The 27,940-nt window shown below is 42.2% G+C and overlaps 1 protein-coding gene across 7 annotated transcripts; it reads right to left on the minus strand.

Annotated features, from left to right (window-relative positions):
* Positions 1-1,636: 1,636 nt before the first annotated feature.
* Positions 1,637-27,243, minus strand: FRRS1L (ferric chelate reductase 1 like). Of its 7 annotated transcripts, XR_009008740.1 has the most exons (7): positions 26,890-27,243; positions 15,275-15,359; positions 13,050-13,188; positions 9,886-10,132; positions 6,102-7,904; positions 3,599-3,636; positions 1,637-1,711 (listed from the first exon to the last, which is right to left on the minus strand). XR_009008740.1 is itself a non-coding variant. In XM_057549223.1 (6 exons), exons 1-6 carry the CDS (start codon positions 27,125-27,127, stop codon positions 7,187-7,189), a joined length of 870 nt encoding a protein of 289 aa, XP_057405206.1. In that variant the 5' UTR covers positions 27,128-27,226; the 3' UTR covers positions 1,763-7,186. The 7 variants fall into 7 exon arrangements, 3 of the variants coding, with proteins under 3 accessions (XP_057405206.1, XP_007178300.2, XP_057405207.1); XR_009008738.1 differs by having other exon boundaries at positions 1,694-1,711; positions 3,599-7,904; XR_009008737.1 differs by lacking the exon at positions 1,637-1,711 and having other exon boundaries at positions 1,763-6,606; positions 7,085-7,904.
* Positions 27,244-27,940: the final 697 nt, after the last annotated feature.

Consider the following 27,940-nt stretch of genomic DNA (forward strand, 5'->3'; position numbering starts at 1 on the left):
ATACAATCTGATCGCTTCAAAGCCTCCTCACTTTGTGGGAAGGTTCCAAACTCTTTACTATGACTTCCAAGGTCCTCTGTGATGGGGCCGCGCTCACCCTACCTCACTCTTCCCACTCTCTGCCTCATCCTTTATCCTCTAGCAGTTGGGTGGCCCCCAAAGATATCCAGGTCCTAATCCCTAGAACCTGTGAAGTATGTTACCTTACTTGTACTTTGCAGATATGATGAAGTTAAGGATTTTGATGTGGGGAGATTATCCTGGATTATATGGATGGGGGCTAAATGTAATCACAAGTATCTATATCAGAGGGAGGGAGGGAGATTAGACTACAGAAGAGGAGAGCAATCTGACCTCTCTGACCACAGAGGCAGACATTGGAGTCATGAGGCCATGGGCCAAGAAATTTCCACAGCTACCAGAAGCTGGAAGAGCCAAGGAAGGATTCTCTCCCCAGGAGCTCCCAGAAGAAATCGGCCCTGCCCACACCATGATTGTAGCTCCATGTGATTCAGTTCAGACCTCTGGCCTCCAGAACTGCAAGGGAATACATTTCTGTTGTTTTAAGCCACTAAACTTATGGTAATTTGTTACAGCAGCAATAGGAAACTAATACAAACCCTGTCAAATGACAGTGGTTCCCAAACACATCCTGCTGGCCTTTCTTCTGGGGTTGCTCTCCCCTTTCTTGGAGATGCCTCTCCACATCCTTTGCCTGCTTTACTCCTATTCCTTCTTTAAGATTCAGCCTCAGTACTACCACCTGCTTTCACCTGGTTGCCCCAGGCTGGCTGAGGATCCCTACTCCAGGTTTGCACCACACCTGAGCATTTCCTTACACTGCAGTCACCAAAAAGTATTATCATGGTATTTAGGTATCTGACTCCCCAAGTAGGCTATGAGCCTCTTAGGGGCAGAAATCAAGAGCTGTTCTTCCTGGAGTCCTCCATGTGTAGTTTCTAGCATATGGACTGGTACATAAGAGTCCTCGATAAGTATTCATTGAATGAATGAATGAAGTGGTTAAAGCTTCTTGACCTCCTGGATGCAAGTGACTTTCATGTCCACTCTACTTCAGCAGTCTCTTCTTACTGCTCATCCGCTGGCCCTTGCACCGGGGACTGAGCCCTAAGAAACTTCCAAGTCAAACATCAGCCAGGGTCAGGTCTGACGGCTGGGCTACCCACTGAGAATATTGCAAAATAAGTACCACGGCAAACACCTAGGATACCAAAAAATAACAAAATACTTGTTTGCGGGGCGGGGTGAGGATTAGAGCCGATAATGCAGAATGTGGTAATAACTAACTCTTTCTTAACATGACATTCCTTGAATTTCTTCCTAGTCCCAGTTTCTCAACCAGCTCAGCTACTGCATTCCACAATTTCCATACCACCTTGATGATTCATAAGCCTTTACAACTAAACCAACTGTTCTTAACATATAATATGATTTAGTTACCAGTAAGGCCTATAATTGAAATTCTTAGAGCTAGTTATGCACTATTAGCCAACTAATACACTTTACATGGGATTATAGGCCTCCATTTACTATTTGATAAAGGCACTGAGCTGAAGCTATAAATAAAGATTCCTTTTGCAAATTGTTTCTCTGCAGGGATTTTTACCTGACTACTGCAACATGATTTTCTTCTTTGTCAGAATGACAGGCTGTCATCTTCTCCAAGGTTTACAACTTCAGGGAGACTTTACTGATGAAAGGATGTAAAACAAACAAACAGAAAACCAGAGATGCACCAGAGTAAATCAATAAAGAATTATAAACTTTAATAACATCAACAGGAAGAATTTCAAACCATGTTGAGAATTTATATTTTAAAATTTAAATCTAGTTAATATAGTCTAACTCTAACATAGCCCTCTAAAGATAGAAGTATTTGTGACGGCAGATGGGCAGAACAATCATTTAGGTAGCATCTAGGAATATTGCTACAATTACTTTACATAAATAGAAATCCATGTCTTTATTAGTAAGGTACCACATATCATAGAGTAAAAATCCATGTAGGACAGGCTTATAAATATACATAAATCTCAAAATCAACCACAGTTGAACATTAGGTACACAATTATTATAAAACAAATACAACCCATCAATGTCCCTCTAAAGGCATAGTTCTTACAAAATAGTATTTTACAGACAGTCGCAAAAAAGTATATTAATACTCCTGGAGCCAGATTGTTCCAGCATATGAGCGCATCTGGAGGAATAAGGCATGTGGAGAAGGTGCATTTACTCTTCCAGGTGGTCAGGACATTCTGTGTGATGAAATGGTAACGGCTTTAGTGATCTGAGTGAATGGCACAACCACCACGTACCCCGTAACCCTAGAGAATCCATGGCTCTCCAGAAGAATAGAAGAGAACAGCTATTTGCCTAATAGCCAATATCCAGGGGAAAACAGAAAACATTAGTTGAATATCAGCATACTTTAAGTGAAAAACCCCAAAGCGCTTGATGGTTCACTTAAATCTTTAGTCACATTTAAAATCATGTTAATAGCCACTATTTTCATGAAAAGGAATTTATATTTATCTATTAAATATGAAAACCACCAGGTACAGCTTGAAACAATAACTGATTAACTGAACAAGAAATCTAATTAAATATAAAACATGGATAGGTTGCACCTACATGCCATTGACTCAGTTCACACTAGGCTTAGTTTCTTAACTAACAGTGTAGAAAAGTCAAACTCAACAATGATACTTTATTTTATATGTTCTTAACAAGTCACAGAATGTTGAACGGAGGAGGCAAGGTTTAATAACGGATCCAGGAACCCTTTCTGCAAACGAAATTACTATAAACTTAAGGGTAGTTTGGCCTGTAATACATACAATGTTATATCTCTTGGGTTTTAAAGTATTTACAAGATCAGAAACAGAAAAAATTCTGACAAAGACCTTCAAATGGCCATGGTATGTGTATATATAGGCATTTATGTATAAACACATACAGACCTCATCATGTATGTACAAATATATATACAAACACACTGAGAATAATCAAACTGTTCACTAAACATAACCAATCCTGTTTAGAGAACAGTACAGTTATATACAGCAAAGTATTCACATCTCAGCATTTGCCCTATTGCGGTGGTTCTCAAACATGTTTCCATTATGATACCCAAGGTGATGCCACAGTCACATGAGTAAAACACTCCCATCCCGTGGATGTAACAGATTTAGATAATACTTAAAAATTGTCTAGAGGAAAATAAACTAGTCTGAACATTGTACAGTTGACCCTTGAACAACATAAGTTTGAATTGTGCAGGTCCACTTATACATGGATTTTTTTCAATAGTAAATACTGCAGTGTTACATGTAGTAAGGTTGGTTGCATCCTTAGACCATGTGACCATGGATAGGAGGAACCATGGACATGGGAACCACATATTATGGAGGGCTTACTATAAATCATAGGTGGATTTTCCACTGCCTAGAGGGTCAGTACCCCTAACCCCATGCGACGTTTAAGGATCAACTGTAATCCACACCATGAAGAGCAACTACACAGTGAAAGTCGTTCACGATTGGCACAGCTTAGATAAAATAAAACCGCAGCTTACCCAGCTCTGACTTTACTGACACCTCTTTCACATCAACTCTGGAAAACAGAATGCAAATTCTAATGGGAATGCATTATCAAGATAACAATCCATCAACTATAATTTATTTTACAAACAAATTACTAATGTCGATATTTTTACAATTAACCAGTAATACACTATAATACATTACTCGCAGTGTCCTATACAATTGATCATGACACCTGGGCGTGCCTCTTAGCTGAGAGCAAGGGTAGGAAAACTACAGTCCACAGGCCAAACCCAACCTGCTGCCTGTTTCTGTATGGTCTGCAAGCTAAGAATGGTTTTTACATTAAAAAAGTATTTTTAATCTAAAGAAGAATATTTGTGACATGTAAAAGTTATATAAAATTCAAATTTGTGTCAATTAAGTTTTATTGGAACACAGCCATGCTCATTGGTTTACGTATTGTCTGCAACAGAGTTGAACAGCTAAGAGACTGCAAAGCCTAAAATATTTATCCATCCAGACCTTTACAGAAAAACTTTGCTGACCCATAGGCTAGAACTAAGAATAATACCTCTTAAGCACAAAATCCTGAATATAGACTGTAAACTTAATTACAGAAATAGTAGTAAAAAATATGTGGGATGGAAATCCATCCCTGAGTTGTCCAAACTTTCCGATTTCCTTGATGACAAAAGCCAACTTAAGATAATTAAGTATGGCTCCTGCATTTTGTCTGAAATCATGTTTGCAAATTCATCTTTGAGACTACAGTGGAGCAAGAAAAGGGCATTGGACTCCAAGTTAGAAGACCTGGGTTTTAGGTAAGTCACTTTTAAAAATTAACTAGGACAAATACATTCTAGTCTTGTCCAATCTGTGTATTATTTTTTAAAACTACTAAACACACTAAAATGACTGGTAAAATAAAGAATCAAAATGTTTTTAAGAAGAGAAAAAGCTGATAGAAAGTAAAGTGTACCCCTTTCCCCAAATATAACTATAAAAAGTCCTTCTATTCATTGTAAATTGCTAAAGGGGAAAAAAAAGCACCTGGCTAATTTGTGTGGATAAGTGGGTTCCATTTAATAAAAGTTTTAATGAATGTGCATGATGGAAATCACATCACCTCCCTAGGTCTCAGCTGCCCCTCTTTAAAATAAGTGCATTGGATAAAATGGCATCTAAAGTCCTTGCCAACACTGGTAATTTATGCCAAATGCCTAGCCTCAGTTTCTTCATCCGTAAAATTGGACTAATAATAGAATCTACTTCCTATGGTTGTTGTGAGGATTAAATGAGTTAATCCTTGTAAAGTGCTAAGAAAAGCACTAAATACATTTAGCAGACATTATTATTCTACTTAGGCATTTACAAAAACACACTGGTTGGGTTTCTCCCCTGTAACAAGTACTATGTTAGAAAATGGAATACAGAGATAAAATAGAAGTTGATTCTCCTACATTATGTAAGAACGAATAAAATTGGAGTCTACAGAGTTTTAACTTCAGTATGTCTATAAATTGATGATTCTCTGGGATGACGGTTAAATGCTGTTCTGCACCCCTGGTCTGTTGAATTCCCATTTCTGAACAATGATTATTGTTAAAAACGTCAACTCTGTTTTACAGGGCAAAACAGCATTGTTACGAAAGATCTTTCGATTTATGTTTCAAGAGACAAAAGTTCAGTGTTTGCTAAAGGAGTGATCACAGGTCGAAGAATATAAAAATGGTGGCCAGTCTAGCAATGTATATGGAATACAAGCTTTCTGGACCAAACTTGCCATGGGAGTAGAGTTTCGTTTATTTATTCATTCAACAAATGTTTGCTGGGTACCTACTATGCAGTCGTGTCTGTTATAAGGATCAGTAACAGGAAATGGTCCCTGCATTACGGAGTTAGCAGGGAGGACGAGCCAGCAATTACAGGAAAGTGTGATGAGTAAAATAATGGGGAAGCCGAGTGTGCTCTGGGAGCATTTGGCAGGGACCTGAACCTACTGATACTTAGTCCAGTGGGCTGGAGGAAGAAATACTTAACTCTGTGACCTGACAGGTGCATAGGAGTTCAGCAAGCCCAGGAAGTGGAGAATGTTTGGGCACAGGGAACGTCACGAGAGGTGAGAAAGCAGGTCTGAAGAACTGAGAGCAAGTCAGTCTTGCTGGGACAGAGCAAGGTGAGGAGTGGTGACAAAAGATGATATTGGAGGTAAACAAAGTGGTTTGCATTTCACACTAATGGAAATGAGAAATCATTGAAAGTTCTAAGCACAAATATGCAAAACTGGTAATCCAAGGAAAAACAATTCATGAAACAATTAGCTTGACTTGAAATGTAAGCAGAAGGAAAATTCCTTAATTTATTCCTTCCCTGCCTGCTACAGAGACTAGCTCAAGTCTCGATTTCGTTTTAACCTATTTATGGCGGAAATATTATACACGTGAGAGGGTGAAATATAAAAATATTTGCTTTCTTATTTACAACGTGGGTGCCTGCATACTCAGCGTCCTCACTGCTACACAACCACTGTACCTTAGAAGGTGATGCACAGGCCATCCTCAGCCAAGGCTGGAGGGCTTGATTATGAGTCAGGTGGAGCCAGGGACTTGAATCCGATGACTTGAGTTTGAATCCGTCACTCGCTTGATGTCATTTCACCTCTGTCCACCTGCAATGAGGATTGCTTCTCCTACATCCCTTGGATGCACGCAGTAAATGTCACAGAATCTGGATGTTTTCCTTATTTTTGTTCAGTGCCAGAAGAATGTGAAAGCTTCCCCCATAGGAGAGGTGGCCTTTCACTTCTGACATGGATTCCAAGGATGGCATTAGAAATCACAGTCTCCAGTGTTGTTAATCACAAAAACCACAAAGTTGGAGCCAACTTTAAAGCAACGGGGTGGGGAGTTGCGGGGGAGCCAGAAGACTCCAGAACTCTACAGTGGAAATGCCTCAGCAGCATAATTATACCCAGAGACTCTTTTCCTCTAAATGGGCTGTTAACTCAGTCAGTTGGAATAAAGGAACATTTGGGTTCCTTTGAAAAAAGAAAATGCATTAAGTCAAGACATTATTATAAATTATGCTGACTGCCAATCCAATTTACCAGTCTGAACATTTGAATGGATACTCTAAGTAAATTCACTTGATGGGTCATTTCGCATTTGCTCATTAAAAAAAAATGTCATCTTTACAATGTTTCTACTCCAAATCTCCACAATCTCCAAAAATGTTAATTTATTATCAAAATGCCTTGAATATTCAAGATGATTTGTCTATTATAATACACATTTAATCATACTCAATATATGGTGACTGACAACAGAATTAGCTGTAACCACAAATAAACACCTTAATTTATTAAATACAGTGGTAGTAGAGTCCAAATTCTAACTTCTAAGAATGCCCATATTTTTTTTTATCATTAATATAATTTTACATCTTCAGGAACACTCACAGTTCCATTTCTAACCTTTCCAAGCAGCAAAAAAAAATGTGTTCTTTTAGCTACTTACTAATCCAGAAGACACTTCAAATAAATATGAATCATTTTCATATCACTATTATCTCCTTCATTCTCCTCATTAGCTGTGTAAGTATCCAAATGCCTTCATGCTTTATGAAAATTTGAAAGTTCTTCTGCCTAAAAGGCTGACTGTGAACTTGGGCCATCCAGTGAAGTTCTCCTTAGTATTACTCCAAGTAACTCTTGAGCTGTAGTTGGAAGAGTAAAGGTTGTTTAGAGACATGGTTTCTATGCCTAGCTTTCTCTACCTTGCTATGTGTTATCTGACCAAGTAGCCAAGGCTACATGGCACGAGAGTCATAAAAAGGGAGGCTTCCTGGGTCTCAAATCCCATTCAGTACGATGGCAATAATAATGTTCATCAAGCCAACTCAGAGATGTTGGGAAGCTCAAATAAGAAAACATATTTGAAAGTGAGTGCTTAGAAAAGTTTTAAGTACTTTCCCAAAGTATGGGGTCATTATTAAACAATCCTCTTCGCTTAGAAAAGAAACTTGCTCTTTCTTCCAGAAAGCTGAATCATATAAGTCTTTTTTTTTTGTACATAATAGAAGCTAAAATTATACTGCATATTTTTTAAAAATATACTAAAGACTTTCTAATAATGCATTGAATCTGTTGGCTTTGCAGCTGTGGTTAAGGGGTTCCCATCAATAAGTAGAAGGTCAGGGCAACAATGAGAAGCAGACAGAATGGAGAGGAGAAGGTCTGATAGGCAGCTGATGGCATAAAAATGTCCTCATACTTGTAAATACTGACAACACGCTCTGAAGTCGGTGGTGAGTCTATATCATGTCGGGTGATGGAGCCTTTAAAGAGGAAAGAAATAAAAAGGAAGGGGCAATAGAAAAAAGGTACAGATTTAAAATGATACATGCAAACCACAGAAAAACTAAACTTCAAAGAACAAGAGCTACTATTTTTTTTTCCAAATATATTTTTTATGTATGGCTCATTAACCACTCCTGACCACATGGACTCCCTTGCAGATGGAAGTCTATGGGATATAAAGTGGTAGCCTGCCCAGGCCAGACCAGAGAGGGTGTGGTGTGCTGTGTGTCTGTATGTCTGCATGTCTGTCTGGCAGAGTGGTGTGGAATGGTACAGAAAGTAAGAGGATTAAGATACCAAACAAGTCTTTGGATGGGCAACATTTTTGACCTCGTTAGAAGAGGAAAGAGGGGAAAGGCTGTATGCAAAGGCTGCTTAATAAGCTGAAATTGATAGGAAGGGCCTGACCTTTGGATTAACCCATATGAAATTTAGGAGACTAAGGCATATGAATTTAGAGCAAAGATCTCCTTGGAAATAGGGCTCAGAGTGAGGGTTTTTTAAGGTACGATTTGCTAGAGAAGCTGTGTCCAACTGGACATGTCAAGCCCCTGCTGCAGTGTCCGTGCTGGCTCCTGTTAACACAAACCAAACTCCTCCGGCTGGCAAGAGTTTTTCTCTCAACTGGTCCCATTCACCTCTCCTTCCTACCTAACCTCAATCATTGGTCACCTACATGAATTCCCAGGCTTAACTATGTACCTCCAATTCATACCTTTCTTGAGGGAAAGGCTAGATACAGCTACCAAGAGGCAGAACCAAACTCAAACCCAGAGTTTTAGATTCCAAATCCCATCATTTAAAATGAGTTCATTTCTCCAGCCTAAGACATAGTTTATTTCCCAGGGCATTGAAAGTACTTAAAGGTATAATTGTAGGTCCACTGTTGGTAACCTGGGAAATAAGCAAATGGAAAAGGTGTCACAAATCTGGAGGCATCCATATGTTTTCCCAACTAGAAACAGGCAAAATAAAAGGGTATAAAATCTCCAATAGATCAATGGGAACAATTTGAAGAGGAAAAAAAGATCAGATTAGGCAACGGATAGTTGACTAGAAGGATGCAATTCCCAGAATGAGTTCTCATACAGGGATTGAGAACAGCTCACTTCCATCCTTGGTCAGGCCATCAGGCTGATGAACCAGGAGGAATGCTGTAGACACAGTGTAATTTGATTTTAGCAGCCTCTCAAAGGCCTCATGATATCCTTGGGTCACTGTTGGGGAAATGCTGAAGAGCCTTGCCGCCCAGAGTGAGGTCATCAGTGGACCAACTTGTTAGAAACGCAGAATCTCAGACCCACCCTAGACCTACTGAAAACTGCATTTTAACAATATAGCCAGGCAATCCCCATACACATTAAAATTTGAGGAGTAATGGGCTAAACAGTAGGATAATTTGGTAGATTTATGACCACCAGAATAGTCATAAAGGGAGTGTCAATCTCTAGAGAAGTCGCCAGAGGCCCTTTCCTGTTCAGTATTTTTCTATTTAGAGCATAGGAGTTAAGAGTACTCCCTGATTTTGAAGTCAGACAGATCTAGGTTTGAATTTTAGTTCTTCCATTAATTAGCTATATAGCCTTGAGCAAGTTCCTTAATCTCTCTAAAATGAGGATGGCAATTCCTACAATTCTGGAGGACGTGGTGAGGTGTAAATGAGACCACTGTGAGAATTAGAGTCCACATACCATATACAGCAGACATATGATCTGTTTCATTAAGCACAGAGCTCATCCTATACTATCCTGTATATCTTGCTCTAACTATGCATGTGTATAACTTGTCCATTTCTGTGTTCATGTGTATAAGTCCATTATAGCATTCTGAAGGCAGAACATTCCTATCGCCTTTCTCTCTTACGTTAGGCAAGTGCTTATCACTCTCTTGCCCAGTAAATGAGGACTACAATCACAGCAGTGTCTGATGTTTCATTCAGATACCAAAATGTAAGCTTACCCTGAATGGCTGGACCCCAAGCAAACAGATAATACCAACTTAAATGCAGATCAACAATCGTTTCATCTCTGGGAACGTTCACAGGCCGTTTAAATCTGCAGGTGACCCGATTATTCTCAAAAACTCCTTCCTCATCTCTGGCAGGGTTTCTCTGAATCTCCTTTGCCCACTGGCCTACGTTATAGAAGTGCTGTACGCGCACCCTGCCGTTGTCGTCGTGGACGCAGGCCATGACGTCGTCACCACCCTAACACGAAAGATGATGGAGAAAAAAGTCAAAGGTGTGTCTTTGGCAAACTTTTCTGCTAGAAAGAAATTTCACTCTGAAATATACGATCCATTAACTCTGTAATTGGAAGCCCCACCCCCCAAAATTGTTCTAAAAGCCATTAAAAATCTTTAACCAGGGACTTCCCTGGCGGTCCAGTGGTTAAGACTTCACCTTCCAGTGCAGGGGGTGCGGGTTCGATCCCTGGTCAGGGAGCTAAGATCCCACATGCCTTGTGGCCAAAAAAACCAAAACATAAAACAGAAGCAATATTGTAACAAATTCAATAAAGACTTTAAAAATGATCCACATCAAAAAAATCTTTAAAAAAAATCTTTAACCAAGTGACCAGAGTTTGTATCACCGTAGCTGACATCGAGTGCCTCCTAATGAGCCATTTAGAGAAGAATACATCACCAGCTCTCCAGCAGTCCTGCCGAAAACACAGACACTAACCTAATCATAAGCAAACAATCAGACAAACCTGAATGGAAGGTCATTCTACCAAAAAACTGGCCTGTAATCTTCAAAAGGGTCAATGTCATGAAAGACCAAAAAGAAAAGAAAAAAGAAAAGATAAGAAACTATTTCAAAATAAGTAAGACTAAAGATACGTGACAGCTAATGGTGTTCCTAGACAGACTCCTGAGTCATAAAATAAAAATTTCTGTAAAGGGCAGTATTGGGACAAAGGGCAAATTTGAAAATGGACAAGTATATTTGATAATACTATTGTATCTATGTTAAACTTCCTGAATTTAATAAACTATATAATGAAAAAGAATGTCTTTGATCTTAGGAGATACCCACTTAAATATTTAGGGTTAAAGGGTCATGATATCTTCAATTTAACCTCCAAAGTTTCCAGAAAATAATAAAAATAGTAAGTAGTGGCAGCAGAGTTGTTGTAGTAGCAGCAGCAGTAAAGAGACATAAAGCATATGTGGCAAATGTTATTGTTTGTGAAAAAGTGATAGTGGTGACAGTTCCACACCATGAATGTAACTGATGCCACTGAACTGAATACTTTAAAACGGTAAATTTTAGGTTATGTACGTTTTGCCACAATTAAAAAAGTTACCATTTGGTGAATCTAGGTGAAACATATATATAGGAGTTTATGGTCCTATCCTTGCGGCTTGTCTGTAGGTTTAACATTTTCGTAAAAAACAAACCAAAAAAAGTTATAGGTGTTCATCAGTTATAACAAATGTACCCTTCTGTGAGGGATGTTGATAATGGAGGAGGCTTTGCATGTATGTGTTGGGGGGGGTATATGGAAATCTTCTGTACCCTCTATTCAATTTTGCTGTGAACCTAAAACTGCTCTAAAAGATAAAATCTAACGAAGAAAACAGTAATGCATCGTTTCAAAAAAAGTTAAAGGTTATTAAAAAGGGGTTCCATTTTGCTTTTCCTGTGCATCAGGTTTTGAAAAATTTTAAATCTGTGCTTCTTGGAGTAATAGGAGAAGAAAAGAGAGACCTATATTTTACCTCCCTCCTCTGAGCCCCCTAATCTTAACAGCTGCATCATGAGTGCAAATGCATTCCAGGACAAGAAATGGTCAATTGCACTGCAAGCCAGATTCTGGCACACACCCGCTGTTTCTCCTATTGACCCTAAAGCAGGAGATGAGTGATATAAATGAGTATCCATGCCGTCTTACCAGGTGGACCCACTGTCTTACAGCCTGGACTGAGAAGTGCATTCTTCTAGTGACTCTCCAAGAACAAACTCACTGGAGCTCTGATTGCTTAGCCTGATCCCCCAGTCTCTTCTTACCGCCCACATACAACCTATGTCCAATCCACCAGCAAAGACCGTCAGCGTTACCTTCAAAACATATCTGAAATCTGAGCCCTTCCCACCACGCCTGCTGCCGTAACCCTGGCTGCCCTCCTCTCATTGGAAGAACCTCAAAACAGACCATGTGAAGAGAAGAAGCGTCTTGTAGAAAAAGCAGCAGCACACGCAAAGGTTCAAAGGCCTAAGAAAGTCTGGCTATTTGGGAAGCACCTTGGCACAGTGAATGGCAAATGATGACGCTCCAGAGGAAAGAGGATGCAGCAGAGGCACAGACAGAAGCAGAGGTAAGGGATGGTCAGCTACCTGGGTTCCTGCCTGTTCCTGCTCACAGTCTTTTCTGAGGACCAGATGTGTTCTTGCCCATGCATACTGTGGAAGACTGAATCGTTGCACACAATTCTTCACTCCCCTGTTGTTATATTATGTACATACACCTTCACAAGGCTTCTTGCTAGAGGGAGTGTATTTCCCTGCCCCTTCATTCTGGGCTTGGCTGTGTGAATTACTTCAGGCAATGCAATATTATCAGCAGATGTGATGTGAACATAGGTTTGAAATAAGCGTGGATGGCTCTTGTGCTTCTGCCTCTGCCATGAGAAAAACACGCCCGGGTAGCTACTGGTTCCAGAATGATTAGAGAATACCTGAATCTAAGCCATGGCCTGGAGCCAAGCCCAGCTGAGTCCCAGCCAATCCACACACACGTGAGCAAGAAATAAATGCTTCCTGTTATCAACCCTGTAGTTTTGGGGGCTCTCTTGCAGCAGTACTGTGGAAATAACTAATGAATACAGGTACCACGAGACACCTTGTATTCTCATAACCAACCCTTCCATCTCCGCTTAAGCTAGCTTGAATTTTTTTTTAACTTGTAATCAGAGAGCCGTAACTAGTATAATTGTTATAAGGATTTGATCAATTTACTTGCTTTACTTTGAAAAAGAAAATTAAATGCCAGAAATCGGCTTCTCCCATTTAAAAGTGGCGTCATAACTTAGGGAAACACAACCGTGCTCATTCTCTGAAGTCTAAAGTAGCACGGCAAACTAAAGAGAAAAATTAGCTTCTATCATGCTTTGTGTCTTACCATTTTCCTGTCTGAAGAGAATCCAACTGCTACCCAACCATCTGTGTCTGCACTCAGCTCAAATTCCACATCAGCCCCTATCATCCGGTAGCTGAGGAAGTAGTCACAGGTCTCTGCATTACAGCCCGGTTTGCCATATCTATAGGATATATCAAAACAGATATTACTGCTTCCTCAGCCACTTACTCAAAATACATTAACAGAACATCTGTGTGTAAGGCAGGATGCTAAACAATATTAATAAATAAATTAGATCTTTGCTACCTGGGATCTCAAAACCCCAGTTTCACTCAGGAGAGACCATGAAGACGAACCGCTCCGCTTTATCTACCTGCAAACTGAGGTCCAGAGATGGGAAGGAACTTACCGAGTGAATCAAGCTGCAACAGGACTGAACCTGGGCCTCCAGGCCTAGCCAGGGTTCTCTAGAACCCTGTTATTAGAATTTCTCAAATATTAATTATTACCGAATTATTTCTGCATCCCTTTTAGAGAAAAAAAATTCTCTGAGTTAATAATTTAAATAATTTAAATTACCAGTTCTTTTCACTTACAAATTTTCAATTAAACTACAAAAGTAAACTAACAAAAATGGGCAAATTAAATACAGATTAAACTACAAAACCAGGAACTTTTAAATTCATAGCATTCACGTGATAAATGATGTCATTTCACTGAAAGCGACTTTCTGCTTACCTGCATGTAGTATGTCTGACTGGACTCTGCAGGGTCTTTATTTTGAGCATGTTCTTACTACTAGACATGACTCCACTCCCCTCCACTTTTATCTATTTGAACTGCTCCACAACACTTATACATACAAGGCACCAAACAAATGCCTCATCTGGTATTCACTGGGCGCGAATGCATCATTTATTCATAAAATTTGCTTTTGCTCTATCGGGCTACTTGGTGCTAATACAATTCAGACACTAAAGCATAGAGCACTGTAAGGTGGTTATCCAGATAACCAGATTATGCGTTTGTTAATCTGTTTAAGGAGCATCACTGAAATGAAAACATGAATTTAAATTTTCTTCCAGAGGACGTGTGGATCCTTTAAGGATCAGCAAGCCCTAGTTTTAGGAACACTGCTTTACACCGTTCTCAGAAACGACAGAAAATTGTAGCAACGGGTGGGATAATCTAAGCTCAGATGGAAGGTATCTAAAAGTACAGGATGCAAGGCTGCCAAGTATTGACGGAGGAGGGAGACAAGGAACATGCAGCTCTGCTGGCAGATACCCTGAGAAGCTGGCAGGAGGTGTAAGCTCAAGACCACAGGAACTGGGCTGAAAAACCTGAAAAGGGTGAGGAAAGCTAAAAGAGGGGTGAATGGGCCAGAAAGCAAGTCTCCCTGAAGCCAGCAGGGCACTAAAATGCCTTCCCTTCTCAAAAATATCCCCTAATCACCAGAATTATTCTTTGCTGGCTATCTTCCCCAATAATAGTATCACTGGATTTTTTAAAAATTCCTTAGAAATACACTTGTAATCCAAAGAAAACTCAACACCCCCATGTTCAATTGTTTCTCCTTGAGCACTGAACCAAAAAAAAAAAAAAAATCAAAACATTCAGTGCAGTGGCCATCAAAATCTTTACTCAAGGACGATTTGTTTTAGGAAATAAAGGATTCAAAGAAAAGGAGGCTCTCCCAACAAAGCACAGCTGTCTAGACGGGAGGCCCACTGTCTACACTACTGTTTTCTAGCTCCAGCCCATCACGTCTTGACAGAATACTACTAATAATCAGGCAGGAACTCACTAGATCTGAGACAACTAGCTAGACACAATAATCAATGCATAATGACTAGTTAGTATCATACAGCTACCCATAAGTCATGACTATTGATTTGAAAAGGAACTGGGTCTTAGGCACATCTATTATTGCCTGTCCCATCCACACCCCTGCTGAATAAGCAGAGACATATTCTGTGTTATGTGATTCTTTTTCATACAGCCAACTGGTTAGACACCTGAGCCAATGGCGTACAGTCATAAATGAAGAACTAGAGAAGAACGGTCTAGGGCCAACGGGCATGCTACAGCCCAAGGCTTGGAAGACTGAAACCTGGGGTGGCCATCAGAAACAAGCCGCATCCCTGCTGAAGTTATGAGGGGTACAGGTCCCTGGTGAGAGTGAACTGCATGCAATTTAAATACTACCTTGAGAAGTAAAATCAAAGTCTTGGCTTTAAAGTTATCCAACTCGCAGATCTACCAACCTAAAGCATCCCTTAGTTTTTCCACAGTCATCCACTTTGATTTTGGCAAATGGATCCACAGGAGGAGCAGTAGGGAAAGGGTAACCTGGCCAGTGAGAATAAATAATGGTTAGAAAATCCAGGAACAACGTTTCCAATGAGAAATGCTTCTTTTTAGTAGGTTGACTATTCTCTAGCGCACGCGTCTAGAAATGGTGAAGGCCTCAGAAAAGAGCTTTGTTGAAGCCTAATCACCCTTTTCATGAGGGGCAGGTAGGGGCACACATCTTTGAACCCAGCCTTACGTGTTAACTGAGAAAGGGCTTTTTCCTCATTTACAGGTAAGGAGCCTGAGGCACTGAAAGAGGGCATAATATCATACCCACTGGCTCACCACTGTCCCCTGAGAGTGTGAAAATCACAGTTTTATACAATACACATGTTCTAAGAGAAAAAATAAACGAAACATTTCTATATTTGATAGCAGAGGTTTTCCATTTATATCTATATGTTATAATAGGATTTTTCTGTTTCTCTGAAGTTCCATTTTTCATTAAGCTGTATAGAACATTTTCTTATCTCACTAATTCTTTAAACACATCATTTCATGCATCTTTCTTAACATCATAATGCATTCAACCACATATCAAAGGAAAGCCTGCATTATGCTTCCTGTCTGTGACACAAATATTTTTCTTCTAGGCTGTTCACTCCCTGCACCATGTGTGATTCATCTTGTAGTCTCTGCCCAGCACAGTGCTTGACACTGGACATTGAATGATTGTCAAATGAATAAATAAAATCACCCATAGATACTAGGCAGTGCAAATACACTTAAAAACATTATTGTATTAGTTTTTCTTTTCTCACTATTCTGAAGTCTTTTCTTTGTGATTTGTAATTTTTTTAAATGAGGTTTTGTTTACTTTGTTTCATTATACTTTTAAAAAAAGCCAACAGCAGATGCAAACTATTACATTTAGAATGGATAAACAAGAAGGTCCTAATGTATAGCACAGGAAACTATATTCAGTATCCTGTGATAAACCATAATGGAAAAGAATCTAAACAAAGAATGTCTATATGTGTATAACTGAGTCACTTTGCTGTACAGCAGAGATTAGCACGACATTGTAAATCAACTACACTTCAATAAAAAAAAAAAGTCACCAGGCCACATTTTCCTGGTTCATATCTGTGCTCCCTGGACAGTTCATCTCTACTACCCTAGATCTTGATCACATACTAAAGTACAGCCCTATCTTTTCACCATCTTTAAGTACTTGGGCCAGATGCATTACTTTTTCTATTTTCATGCTTATTTTACGCGAAGTCGTAAATCCACTTAAGTACCATAGACTGAGTCCCACCCTGGATGAGTTTTTTGTTTTTCTCTTAATATTTATGGAGTTCGATGCTACTATGTTAAGCATCATCCTATATGTTCTTCCTCTTATTTCTCACTACAGTGCTGTGGCTTTTTTTTCTCAGAGTATTTATCCAGGAATGCAATGACTACTTATGTTTTTAAGGTTCTATAGGTGTCTGAAAAAGACAATCTCTTGTAATGTTGCTTCTGACTCAGGTTCACCATTTCCTTCCATCATCCTACTTCCTAGCATCTAGAATAATACATCAGCATATAGCAAATTTCCAGCTCAATAAATGCCAGTAATTACTACTATTGGATTATTATTACTATTAAATTTTTAAACTAACCATTGGGTAAGATCGTCTCTAGAAGAATGGGTTTCTAAGCTCCAAATAAGAGCGAGTTTTGGAACAAAGCTCACTTATAAATGTATTGAACTAGTTTATTAATGTTGGTAAATGGCTTATTTCTTGGGGCTTTTCTAGCACTGATTTCCTATTTTATATGCTTCTAAATCTTGGAATGAGAACTTTTGTTGTCAAATGAATTTGGGCATCATTTAATAATATCACATTTTCTTCTCATTTTGTAAGATGTTTTGTTTTTTTTAAATATAAATTTATTTATTTATTTTTCACTGCACTGGGTCTTCGTTGTTGCACGCAGGCTTTCTCTAGTTGTGGCGAGCAGGAGCTACTCTTCGTTGCGGTGCGCAGGCTTCTCATTGCGGTGGCTTCTCTTGTTGCAGAGCATGGGCTCTAGGCACACGGGCTCAGTAGTTGTGGCTCGCAGGCTCTAGAGAGCAAGCTCAGTAGCTGTGGCGCACGGGCTTAGTTGCTCCACGGCGTGTGGGATCTTCCTGGACCAGGGCTCGAACCCATGTCCCCTGCACTGGCAGGCGGATTCTTAACCACTGTGCCACCAGGGAAGTCCCTGTAAGATGTTTTCTAATAAAGAATTTGATTGGTTTTTGTCCCTGGTTCCTGGGAGGGAGACTCTAAATCCTTGGAATTTCCCAATGGGTCTTTCTTATTCCTGAGCCCCTTGGGTTCACACCTGAGTTTATGCTAAGAGATAAGATGACTCAGAATGGGGACTGGTCACTAGAAAGATGAACCACGCGATCAGAGGTTTGGGGCTTTGAGCTAGCCCTGCCTGCAGGGAGGGGGTGAGGGGCTGGAGATTGAGTTCAGTTCTGTAGCTAATGATTAAATCAACCATGCCTAGGTAATGAAACCCCAATAGAAACACTGGACACTGAAGCTCAGTGCAGCTTACTGGTGGTGAACACACTGATATGCCGGGATGGTGACAAGTCATGATTCCCTGGAGAGGAATCCTCTCCTTCCAGGACAGGACATGGAAACTGCATTCATGAGCCCCCCAGACTCTGCCCTGTGTGTGTCTTCATTGGCTGTTCCTGAGCTGTATCCTTGATACTAAAACTGTTATTGTGTGTACAGCCCATTCCTGAATCCTTTGAGACGTTCTAGTGAATTATAGAACCCAAGGGGGGTTGTGAGTGGCCCCTGGATTGGTAGCCAGGTGGTCTGAAGTGAGGCTAGTCTTGTTGTGGACCATGCCCTTTAACCTGTGGGGTCATTAGTGCCAGAACTGAATTTCAAGACACCAACTGGGGTTGGTATCAAAATATAAGCAAAGCAGTATTACGTATTTTTTTTCCTGAAATTAAATGATCTCACTATTTGGAATAAAATAAGTTTGGACCACATGCCAATATTTAAGCTCCTGTATCTCAGCTACAACCCAGCCTCTACAGCCAGCTGTAGGATGGGCTAGTACTCTGCAAACCACATCTCTCCTTTGCCAGCTGGCTACGTTCTGCCAAAAGAAAACATTAAAGGGAGGTTGGGAGGCACGAGGAGGGAAAGACCATTTGTTCCTGTTTGATTGCTGTCCAATATGCAAGTCCTCAGCAACTCTACTTCATCCTTGCATTGACAGTCAGTTTGAGTCTACAGCTTTTTTCTAGACTCCCAGGACCAGCCTCTTCAAAGGAACCAGCATCAGCTGGGCAGACAGCCCATTCTCAGAGGATGGGCTGCACCTCTGGGGTGGGGGTGGGAGTGGGAGGTCCCTTATCTGAGCTCTTGGTTCTCACAACCTCAAGCCCTTCTCTCTGCTCCCTCAGCCCCAGGGCTGGCAGTCGCTTCCCAAAGTGACTTTCTCTGAGCTCCCTTTTTGCTTCTGCAGTCCCCTCAATACCTTTTCAGACAGCTCCCTGGGCTGGTTATCCTGTTTTAAAAAGCTTAAAAAATTGGTTTCTGTCTTTCTGACTGAACCTTGATGGGTAGAGACTAAGTGTATTAATCCTTGAATAGCAATACAATGTAAATGTTTGTAAAAAACCATATCTTATTAGCAGTTATCATCTTGAAGCCTAGAGAATAAAGATATTCAATCGGATCTGTTTCACATGCACTGTACAATTTTATTGGAAAATTATTTTGATTGTAGAATTTTAATTTTTAAATACCCTAGGTACACAGAATTAACAATATTTCTTGATTTATGGAACACTCCGTTGTATGGATATACCACATTTTTTTATCCATTCAGGGGCTGACAGACATTTGGGTTGTTTCTACTTTGGGGCTATTATGAATAATGCTGCCATGAACATCTGTGTATAAGTCTTTGTGTGAACATATGTTTTCAGTTCTCTTGGAATAGAATTGCTGTGTCATATGTTAACTCTACGTTTAACTTTGTGAGGAACTATCAAATTATTTTCCAAAGTAGCCGCACTGTTTTACATTCTCACCAGCAATGTACTGTGGGGGGGTTGGGGGGAGGTCCTTTTTTTTTTTTTTTTTTTATTATAGCCATCCTAGTGGGTGTTAAGTGGTATCTCATTATGATTTTGATTTGCATTTCCTTAATGACTAATGAGGCTGAGTATCTTTTCATGTGCTTATTGGCTATTTGTATATCTTCTTTGGAGAAATGTCTATTTAGAGCCTTTCTCCATGTTTTAATAGGGTAGGCTGTCTTTTTATTATTGAGTTGTAATGTATTAGCTTTTTAATCTCTGCTATGTCTAGGGTTATTTCTCCCTTTTTTCATTCCTAATATTATTTGTCTTCTCTCTTTTTCTCCTTATCAATCTTGCCAGAATCCTACTGTGAGAGTTAATTTTATGTGTCAACTTGGCTAGGCCAGGTGCCCAGATATGTGGTCAAACATTATTCTGGATGTTTCTGTGAGACTGGTTTTGGATGAGATAAACATTTAACATTTTATATCAGTGGACTCTGAGTAAAGCAGATTGCCCTCCATAATGTAGGTGGGCCTCATCCCCAGCTGGACAGAACAAAAAGACTGACCTTCCCCAAGCAAGAGTGAATTCTGTGGCAGATGGCCTTCAGACTTGAACTATAACATCGGCTCTCTCCTGGGTCTCCAGCCTGCCAACCCGCCCTGCAGATTCTGGACTTGCCAACCTCCAAAATTGTGTGAGCCAACTCCTTAAAATAAACTTCTCTCTCTCTGTCTCTCATCTATATATACATACACATCCTATTGGTTGTGTCTCTCTGGATAACACTGACTAATACATGTATCTACTTCATTCATATTTTCGAAGAATCACTTCTGGCTTTTTTGATTGTCTTTAGTGAATATTTGGTTTCTATTTCATTAAATTCTGCTATTTCGTTATTTCTTTCCTCCTACTTTCCTTAGAGTTTTTCTTTCTCTAACTTCACAATTCTTTGGCACTTCTCCTTTTCTTATATCAACGTTTAAGCCGAACAATCAACTGCCTCCAGGGGTTTCTGCCTGGGCATTCCACAAGCAAAACAATTCCAGATGCCCAACACTGAGCTCCTCCACCTCCCAGATGCCCTTCCTCCTATGTTTTCTATCTTAGTGAAGAATCCCACCACCCACCGCCAGTCTCCCAACCCTGAAACCCTAGATTCCTCCACCTGGAACATTTCCTCCCGTCACCATTCCTTTCATTCCCACCCTGAAACATGAGCCTGCCTCTTGGCTATTGCACCACCTCTTATCTGATTCCCCCACTTCCCTTCTAATTCTTCCACCAGCGCCAGGTTTCTAAAACAGAAATCAGATCTTGTCACAACGCTATTTGAAGACCTTTACTGACCTCTCCCCACCCCCTCCTATCTCTCATACACTCACTCGTCTTCCTTAGTCCTGAGATGTATGCGGCAGACATCCAGCCATTCAGGTTCTCCTTTTCCCCTTAGCTTTGTCCATGCTCCCACTTTTCTTTTCTATAGAAGTATAAGTTGATTTAGAATGTTGTTGCTCCCACTTTTTTATTACTGGTTTTTGGTGGTTTTGTTTGTTTGTTCCTTTCCCTCCACTTTCCATTTTAGTGCTTTCTTTCTCTTTATCGAAAATTAAAATTTGGATGGGCTTCCCTGGTGGCGCAGTGGTTGAGAATCTGCCTGCCAATGCAGGGGACACGGGTTCGAGCCCTGGTCTGGGAAGATCCTACATGCCGCGGAGCAACTGGGCCCGTGAGCCACAACTACTGAGCCTGCGCATCTGGAGCCTGTGCTCTGCAACAAGAGAGGCCGTGATAGTGAGAGGCCCGCGCACCATGATGAAGAGTGGCCCCCGCTTGCCACAACTAGAGAAAGCCCTCGCACAGAAACGAAGACCCAACACAGCCATAAAATAAAAAATTAATTAATTAATTAATTAAAAAAATTGGACGAAGACCAAATAATATTGGTTTGAGGCAAAAAAACACATTTTTTTCCTCCTTACCTTTCCTTCTTCTCACATGTGCCCTGTAAACCCCTCCAATAACTGTTCTGTTTTGGAGAATTAAAGCCATTTTTTCCTCCCTTCGCAGCCACTATCTGTTCCTCTTTTTTTTTTTTTTTTTAAAGGATTTTCTTATTTATTTATTTATTTATTTATTTATTTATTTTTGGCTGTGTTGGGTCTTCGGTTCGTGCGAGGGCTTTCTCCAGTTGCGGCAAGCGGGGGCCACTCTTCATCGCGGTGCGGGGACCGCTCTTCATCGCGGTGCGCGGGCCTTTCTCTATCGCGGCCCCTCCCGTCGCGGGGCACAGGCTCCAGACGCGCAGGCTCAGCAATTGTGGCTCACGGGCCCAGCTGCTCCGTGGCATGTGGGATCTTCCCAGACCAGGGCTCGAACCCGTGTCCCCTGCATTAGCAGGCAGATTCTCAACCACTGCGCCACCAGGGAAGCCCCTGTTCCTCTTTTGCAATCCCTTGAGCCTGTTTCGCCATACTCCACTGGGTGGGTAATGGCTTCTGGTTTGCTATTTATTGCTTCTAATTAACTGCTTGGATCACAGCCCTCAGGTATTAATTTGGTACTTAATTCCTTGAAGTTTTAACCAGAAATTATCTGTTCAAATCTCTGAGAGCTACTGCATCAGCCTATTTCTCTTTCTGGACTGCCTGAATTGTTTCTGCTTATCAGAACCATATAGTGAAGCAAAAATGTCAAGGGACTTTGTAAAATGGAACATTCCACCCACGTGGAGCCCGTTTAGCAAAGCTTTCATCATGGCACTCCACCACTCAGGAACCTGCAGTTCCCAACTGACTACCCCATCAATTCCAAGCCCCTCTTTTCAAGTTTGCCCATAAAAATGCCCCATCCCGCCTGTTCCACTGCATTTCCTAGCACATGTGTTTAGAAGAGAAGGGTCCACAGGGACCCTTCTCTTCTAAACACGCTGGACACCTCGCACTACCTTATCCATAAAGTCAATCAACAACAAATCCACCGGGTTCTCTGCTACTTTCTAGTTGTGTGACTTTAGCTACAATATTTAAACTTTCTGGGGGTCAGTTTCCTTAACTCTAAAGTGGGAATAGCAGTAGTATCTAAGTCAGAGTGTTGCTATAAAGATTAAAGTTAATATGGGTAAGGTACTTAGGACAGTGGCTGGCATGCAGTAAGCACTTAATAAAAGTTAGCTCCAGTTAGTGTTATTATTGGGTTAGAGTCATGGATATGAATTAGATGTAGATTATTTACCTTTAAATTATTTACCTTTTCTGTGATTTGTTTTGGTTTTATTCTCCTGCCCAAAAACTATATATATATATATATATATATATATATATATATATATATATATATGCTGTTTCTACTTTGTCACTGAACAAGGTGATACTATCTTTGTTCAAACCAAAGTACAAATGAAGAGATACTATAAATGAAAAAAAAAAGTGTGCATGTGCCTCTGTGTGTGTGTTGGGGGGGGGTCTTTTTATTCTCAGTACATATATATGCACCACAAGGGGAAAAGCATCCCAAATGTTGATATGTATGGTGATGAGTTATGTATCCACATACAATACAGAGTGGACGCAGGAAGAATATAGGCAGATGAAGGAACTCCTGCCCTTCCCCCCAAGCTCTGTTCTTCTCTCTACTGCCTTACTAGCTCTTTCCCAAGATGGGAAAAATTGTGGTCAGACTCAATGGTCAGAAACTCATCGATGGGGCCATGTTTTACAAGTGGTCAGACTACTATGCCTTAAAGATAAGCAACCTTGAACGGTGTTCCTTTTTTCCTTCCTAGGTAGGGTATGGCCCAAGGGCAAGCCAGCTACCATCATCCAAGTGGCTGGCTGATGAGTCTCAGGGCTTGCTCCGCAGACCTGGTCTATAAATCCTAGCATCAAGGAAAAGGAAGCAGCAGGCTTCACTTGGGACTTAACCCTAAGCCAACACCCAACTCAATTGTTTTCAGAGAACCCGCAGAATAGGAGGTTTGCCCATAATCAGGTGGTAATCTGTTTTATATTCCACTGTTGTTCTGAATATATAGATTCTGGCTTGAGAACCTCAAGGGTAAGAGGTATGAGTGACAGGAGTCAAGCACCAAGAACGTATCCAAACTGTTAACCATAGAGAGCACAGAGGGTCACAGCACGGTTAGACAGTGTGCTCTGGGAGAATATCTTGCCTAATGGCAGGGAATGGGAGGAGAAAAGCAGAGAAGCCCTCTGAAAGAGGTAGCAATTGAGCTGGGATGGTAAGGATGAGGAGTATAGGCTAAGACAGTGGGAACCCCCAAGAATTCTGAAAACTAGCATCATTAAACCAAAATAGAATTTAAATGAAAAAAAATGAATATGTTAGGGGGTGATGAGAAACATCAAATCAGCCAGTGTTCAGTCTGCGGCCTGAGGGTCTTGGGCAACCTGGACACTGGAGAAATGGTCTCTGGACGAGGCGGGTAATGGTCACTGGGCTCAACCAGAGTTTCAGGGAATTCCCATGCCCACCCCCATTATTCTAATTCCCTTTTTCTGATTTCATACTACTGGGCTACTTTTTCATTAAAAATTCAGTTTGTCGGCAACTTTGAACCTGAGAAGGGGGTACCCTGCATAGAGAAAACAGCCCAATCACTAGAAAAAGACAACCCCACTTGTACTGATAGAAAGATAGAATAGTCTAAAGGTACTATTTCTACCTCTTCATTTGCCACTTCCTCCAAAATCAACTGGGCTCCCTCCTTCCTTCTCCACTGAATTCATCCCAGGAAAATCCACCCATTACCTCTCATTTCCTGAATCCATCAACTATTTTAAGTCTTCACTGGGCCTCCCCATGGCATGGGACACTCTTCCTGATGCCTTTTTCCTTCGTCTCCTGGGTGGGAAACCATTCTGGGACATTTCCTGGTTCTGCTTCTCCATCTCTGGCAGTACCCTTTTAAGGCAGTGTCATTGATTATTTCTAAGGATCTTGGGAAAGTCTCTACTCAGGACCCACAAGGCTAAAGCCTAGGCCCAGGGTAATCTAGTAGACGTGCTTCCCCTGGGAGGCTCACCCCACAAACATCCCCACTAGCACCCACCAGATGGTTGTAGGATCAGCCTTTGAAGATAAGTGAAAGGATCAGAGAGAAGAGTAGAACGGACAGTGAAAGCTCAGAGTGAGGGAAAGGAAGGAGTGAGAGATGGTTGTAAATGAAAGTTGGGTCAGACAGAAAATTCCAGATAAAGGAGCTGAAGCTTCATCCAGGGAGTAGGTTGGAACCATTGCAGATTTTTGAGGGTTAGAGCCAGGCTTCAGGTTGTATGTGCAGAATGGGTGAGAGTGCCAAGCAGACAAACTAGAGATTTGTACACATATCACAGACCCTGCTACCCCTGTAGGGTCACCTCACCTAAGTGCCCTCCCCCTTTTGTCTCACCAAAGTCTCTCACACTTCCTGGTTCAACTCTATAAAGCTTTCCTTTGGGCTGCAGCCCACCTGATGTCCATGTTCATAAAAGTGCCTGGACTATACAACTAACTTCATTCTCTCTATATATACAAACTGACATAGAATCTGACCTTGTTCTCCATTTGTTAGGTGCATGTGCCCAATGAGAATATAATTTCTCATGTGCCACCTCTGAGTCACCTGGCTGTGTGCTAGGCTGACTATGAATAACTACGTATTACATGCTTTCAAAAAGAGATGGATTTTGTACTATTTATTCTTTTATAGGGTGACAGATTCTACTTCTGCTTGTTGTTCCCCTACTCTGCCCCTGCATTCTTTCCTTCTCCCTGGCCACATGGCTGCCCAGATAGAAGACTCTACTTTTCAGCCTCCCTTGCAGCTAGGTCATGTAATTAGGTTCTCGCCAAGGGAATGTGAGTAGCAGTGATTTGTGCAACCAGCCTAAAAGGTAATTGTTTGTCCTGAACTCCCTCTCTTTCTCCTTTCCTCAAGCTTGAACAAAGACGTGCAAGCAACCTGACTTCCACACAGATGAGGACAAAGCCTTAGAGGGTGGGGGAACAACATCAGGGAAAGAATCTAGGTCCTTGAATGACCTTGTGGAACAGAGCTGGACCACCTGCCCAGACCAGCCAGATTCAAGTGAGAGAAAAATAAACTATCTTATTTAAGCCACTGTATGTTGGGGTCTGTGTTTCAGCAGTTAAGCATCTACCCAACTAATATATTTCCCCAAATCCATTTCTCCATATAATACAGTAAGTCCAGCTTTAGAATTGGGCAGATTACTTCCCAGATAAAGGCTACATTTCCCAGCCTCCTCTGCACCTATGTGTGACCATATGACTAGGTTGTGGCTAATGAAGTGTAAGTAGAATTGTTACATGGGCCTTCTGAGCAATCTCCTTATAGTCAGTGTCCTTCTTCCCACTTCCTGTTTCCCACGGTCTGGAAAGTGAATGTAATGGCTGGAGATGAAGCAGCCATTTTGGACCATGAAGTTACATTCTAAGAGTTGTGAAGAAGCAGAAGACCAGGATTAGTATCTCTGATGACCAGTTTTAGACTGCCTACTTCTAGATTTCCTTACGTGACAGAGGAACTTCTATCTTATTTAAGCTATTAATGTTTGTTTGTTGTAGGTAGCTAAACCTAATCTTAAGTAACAGATACATCCAGCATCATATCATCTGCTGGGACACACAACATTTCAAAGCCCAACTTGATTCTTGGATATTCTTCTTAGCAGAAGAAAAGGAAAATCACTTTCCAAATTGCAGAAGTAAGAAGCCAGTTTCCATTCCTTCTGAAGAAAATCAGCTTGGCTTTTGTGCTCACTGAAACACTGCCTCTACAGGGAGGTCATTGTGGGACAAACCGCCTGTCTCTGGGCCCACCAGGCCCCAACAACGGTGGCTCACACTAGGGACACATGACACGTGGGAAAACAGTAAAGAAGTGGGATGGAAGTGGGGAAAGAGATGTGACCCAGCTCTCATGGGCAGGGCAGTAAGCACGAACAGAACGCTGAGCTTGGGACACTAGCCACTGCAAATTTAGGTCCATACAGACAGGGAGGAAATAAGGCAACATTTCTCTTTAAGTTGGGATTTCCCACCAGCTGCTCTTATCTCACACACGCTAGGCCAGATGGCAGTCTCCTCCCTTACCACCCCCTACCCCAATCCCTGACAGAGACAGAGAGTGGAGGCCAGATGCTGAAAACTGGGGGAGCCTAGACTCAGCCCCACCTGTCCGCGGCTTCGCAGGACTTGGCTGACCACCTGCCTCGCCCGGCCTCAGTCTCCCCACCTGTAAAGCCAGCAGCGGGTGGAAGGAGCTGACAGCTCTTGGGACCACTTGTCCAGGCGGATGGGGAGTGGGAGCCACGCGCTCCCCGTCCGGGCCTCGGCCGTGCCGGCGCCGCCTCCATTCGCATCCTAACCAATTGCCCGCCCCCGCCCCCGCTTCCTGCCGCCTCCGGCCCCCGTCCCGGGTCTCCGCTCCCGCAGCCCCTCATCCTCTCGCAGCCTCACCCTCCTCGGACAGGTAGCGTAGGTCGTAGAACTCCCCCGCGAAGGTGCCGTAGGAGGAGTCGTGGCGCGGCACCGCCTCGTCGGAGCCCGAGTCCCCCCGCACGCGGCCCCGGGGCCCCCGGCCCCCGGCGCCCGCGCCGTCGTCCGCGGGGCTGGCGGCACAGGCGACGGGCCCGGCCAGCAGCAGCAAGAGCAGCGGCGCCCAGGCCCCCGGGCGCTGCCGGCGCGGCCGTGCCATCGCTATCCACCGATCCCGCAGCCAGGCCGCTCGGGCCGCAGCAGGGGCGCCGCGGGCGCTGGGCCGGGACTGCGCGGCCGCCGCCGCCAGCACGCGTCCGCCCCCACCCGCAGCCCGCGCAGCCGCGGAGCCGCCCGCACCCGCCGCCTCCCAGCCTCGATCTGCGCATCCTCGCTCGCGCCAGAAGCCTCCCCTTCTTCCTAGCATCTTCTCCTCCTCGCCCGAGCTCTCTTTCTCTGCCTCCGTTCTTTCTCCCATTTCTCCTCCCTCCCTCCACGAGTCTCTCACAGACACAGATTTGGCCCTTCTACCCTCTTGCTGCTACTCAGAAAGTGGTCCTCGGAGCAGCGGCATCCCCAGAGGCCAGCGTGTTAGCATCTCTAATCTCGGGCCCCACGGCAGACACGTGACTCAGGATGCATTTTTACCAATATCCCCGGGAGACCCCAGTATACGTTCACATTTAAGAAGTGCTCCCCGGAGGGGTCACCCTGAACACACCTTGTCAGAGTCACTGCTTCCCCCACCTTGTTCCAGCACTTTTTGTTTTATATAAGGCACTTACTATATCCATTACTTCTTGGGATCATCTCTGAAAAAGTTGAAATTGCAAGATCCGCACTTTATAGATAGGTAAACCGAGGTCCTTAGGGCCACTTTAAACATAGGTAAACCGAGGTCCTTAGGGTCTAGCTTCCCGAGGGAAACTAGAACCCAGCTCTTTGGGCTGGATTCACATAGATTTTTGGCGTGTGCAGTCAGCAGAGGCTGCAGGTGCCCTTGCGTAACGTGCCCCCTTCCACACCAGGCAAC

Source organism: Balaenoptera acutorostrata, chromosome 6 (assembly GCF_949987535.1).
Source record: "Balaenoptera acutorostrata chromosome 6, mBalAcu1.1, whole genome shotgun sequence".
Taxonomy (NCBI): domain Eukaryota; kingdom Metazoa; phylum Chordata; class Mammalia; order Artiodactyla; family Balaenopteridae; genus Balaenoptera; species Balaenoptera acutorostrata.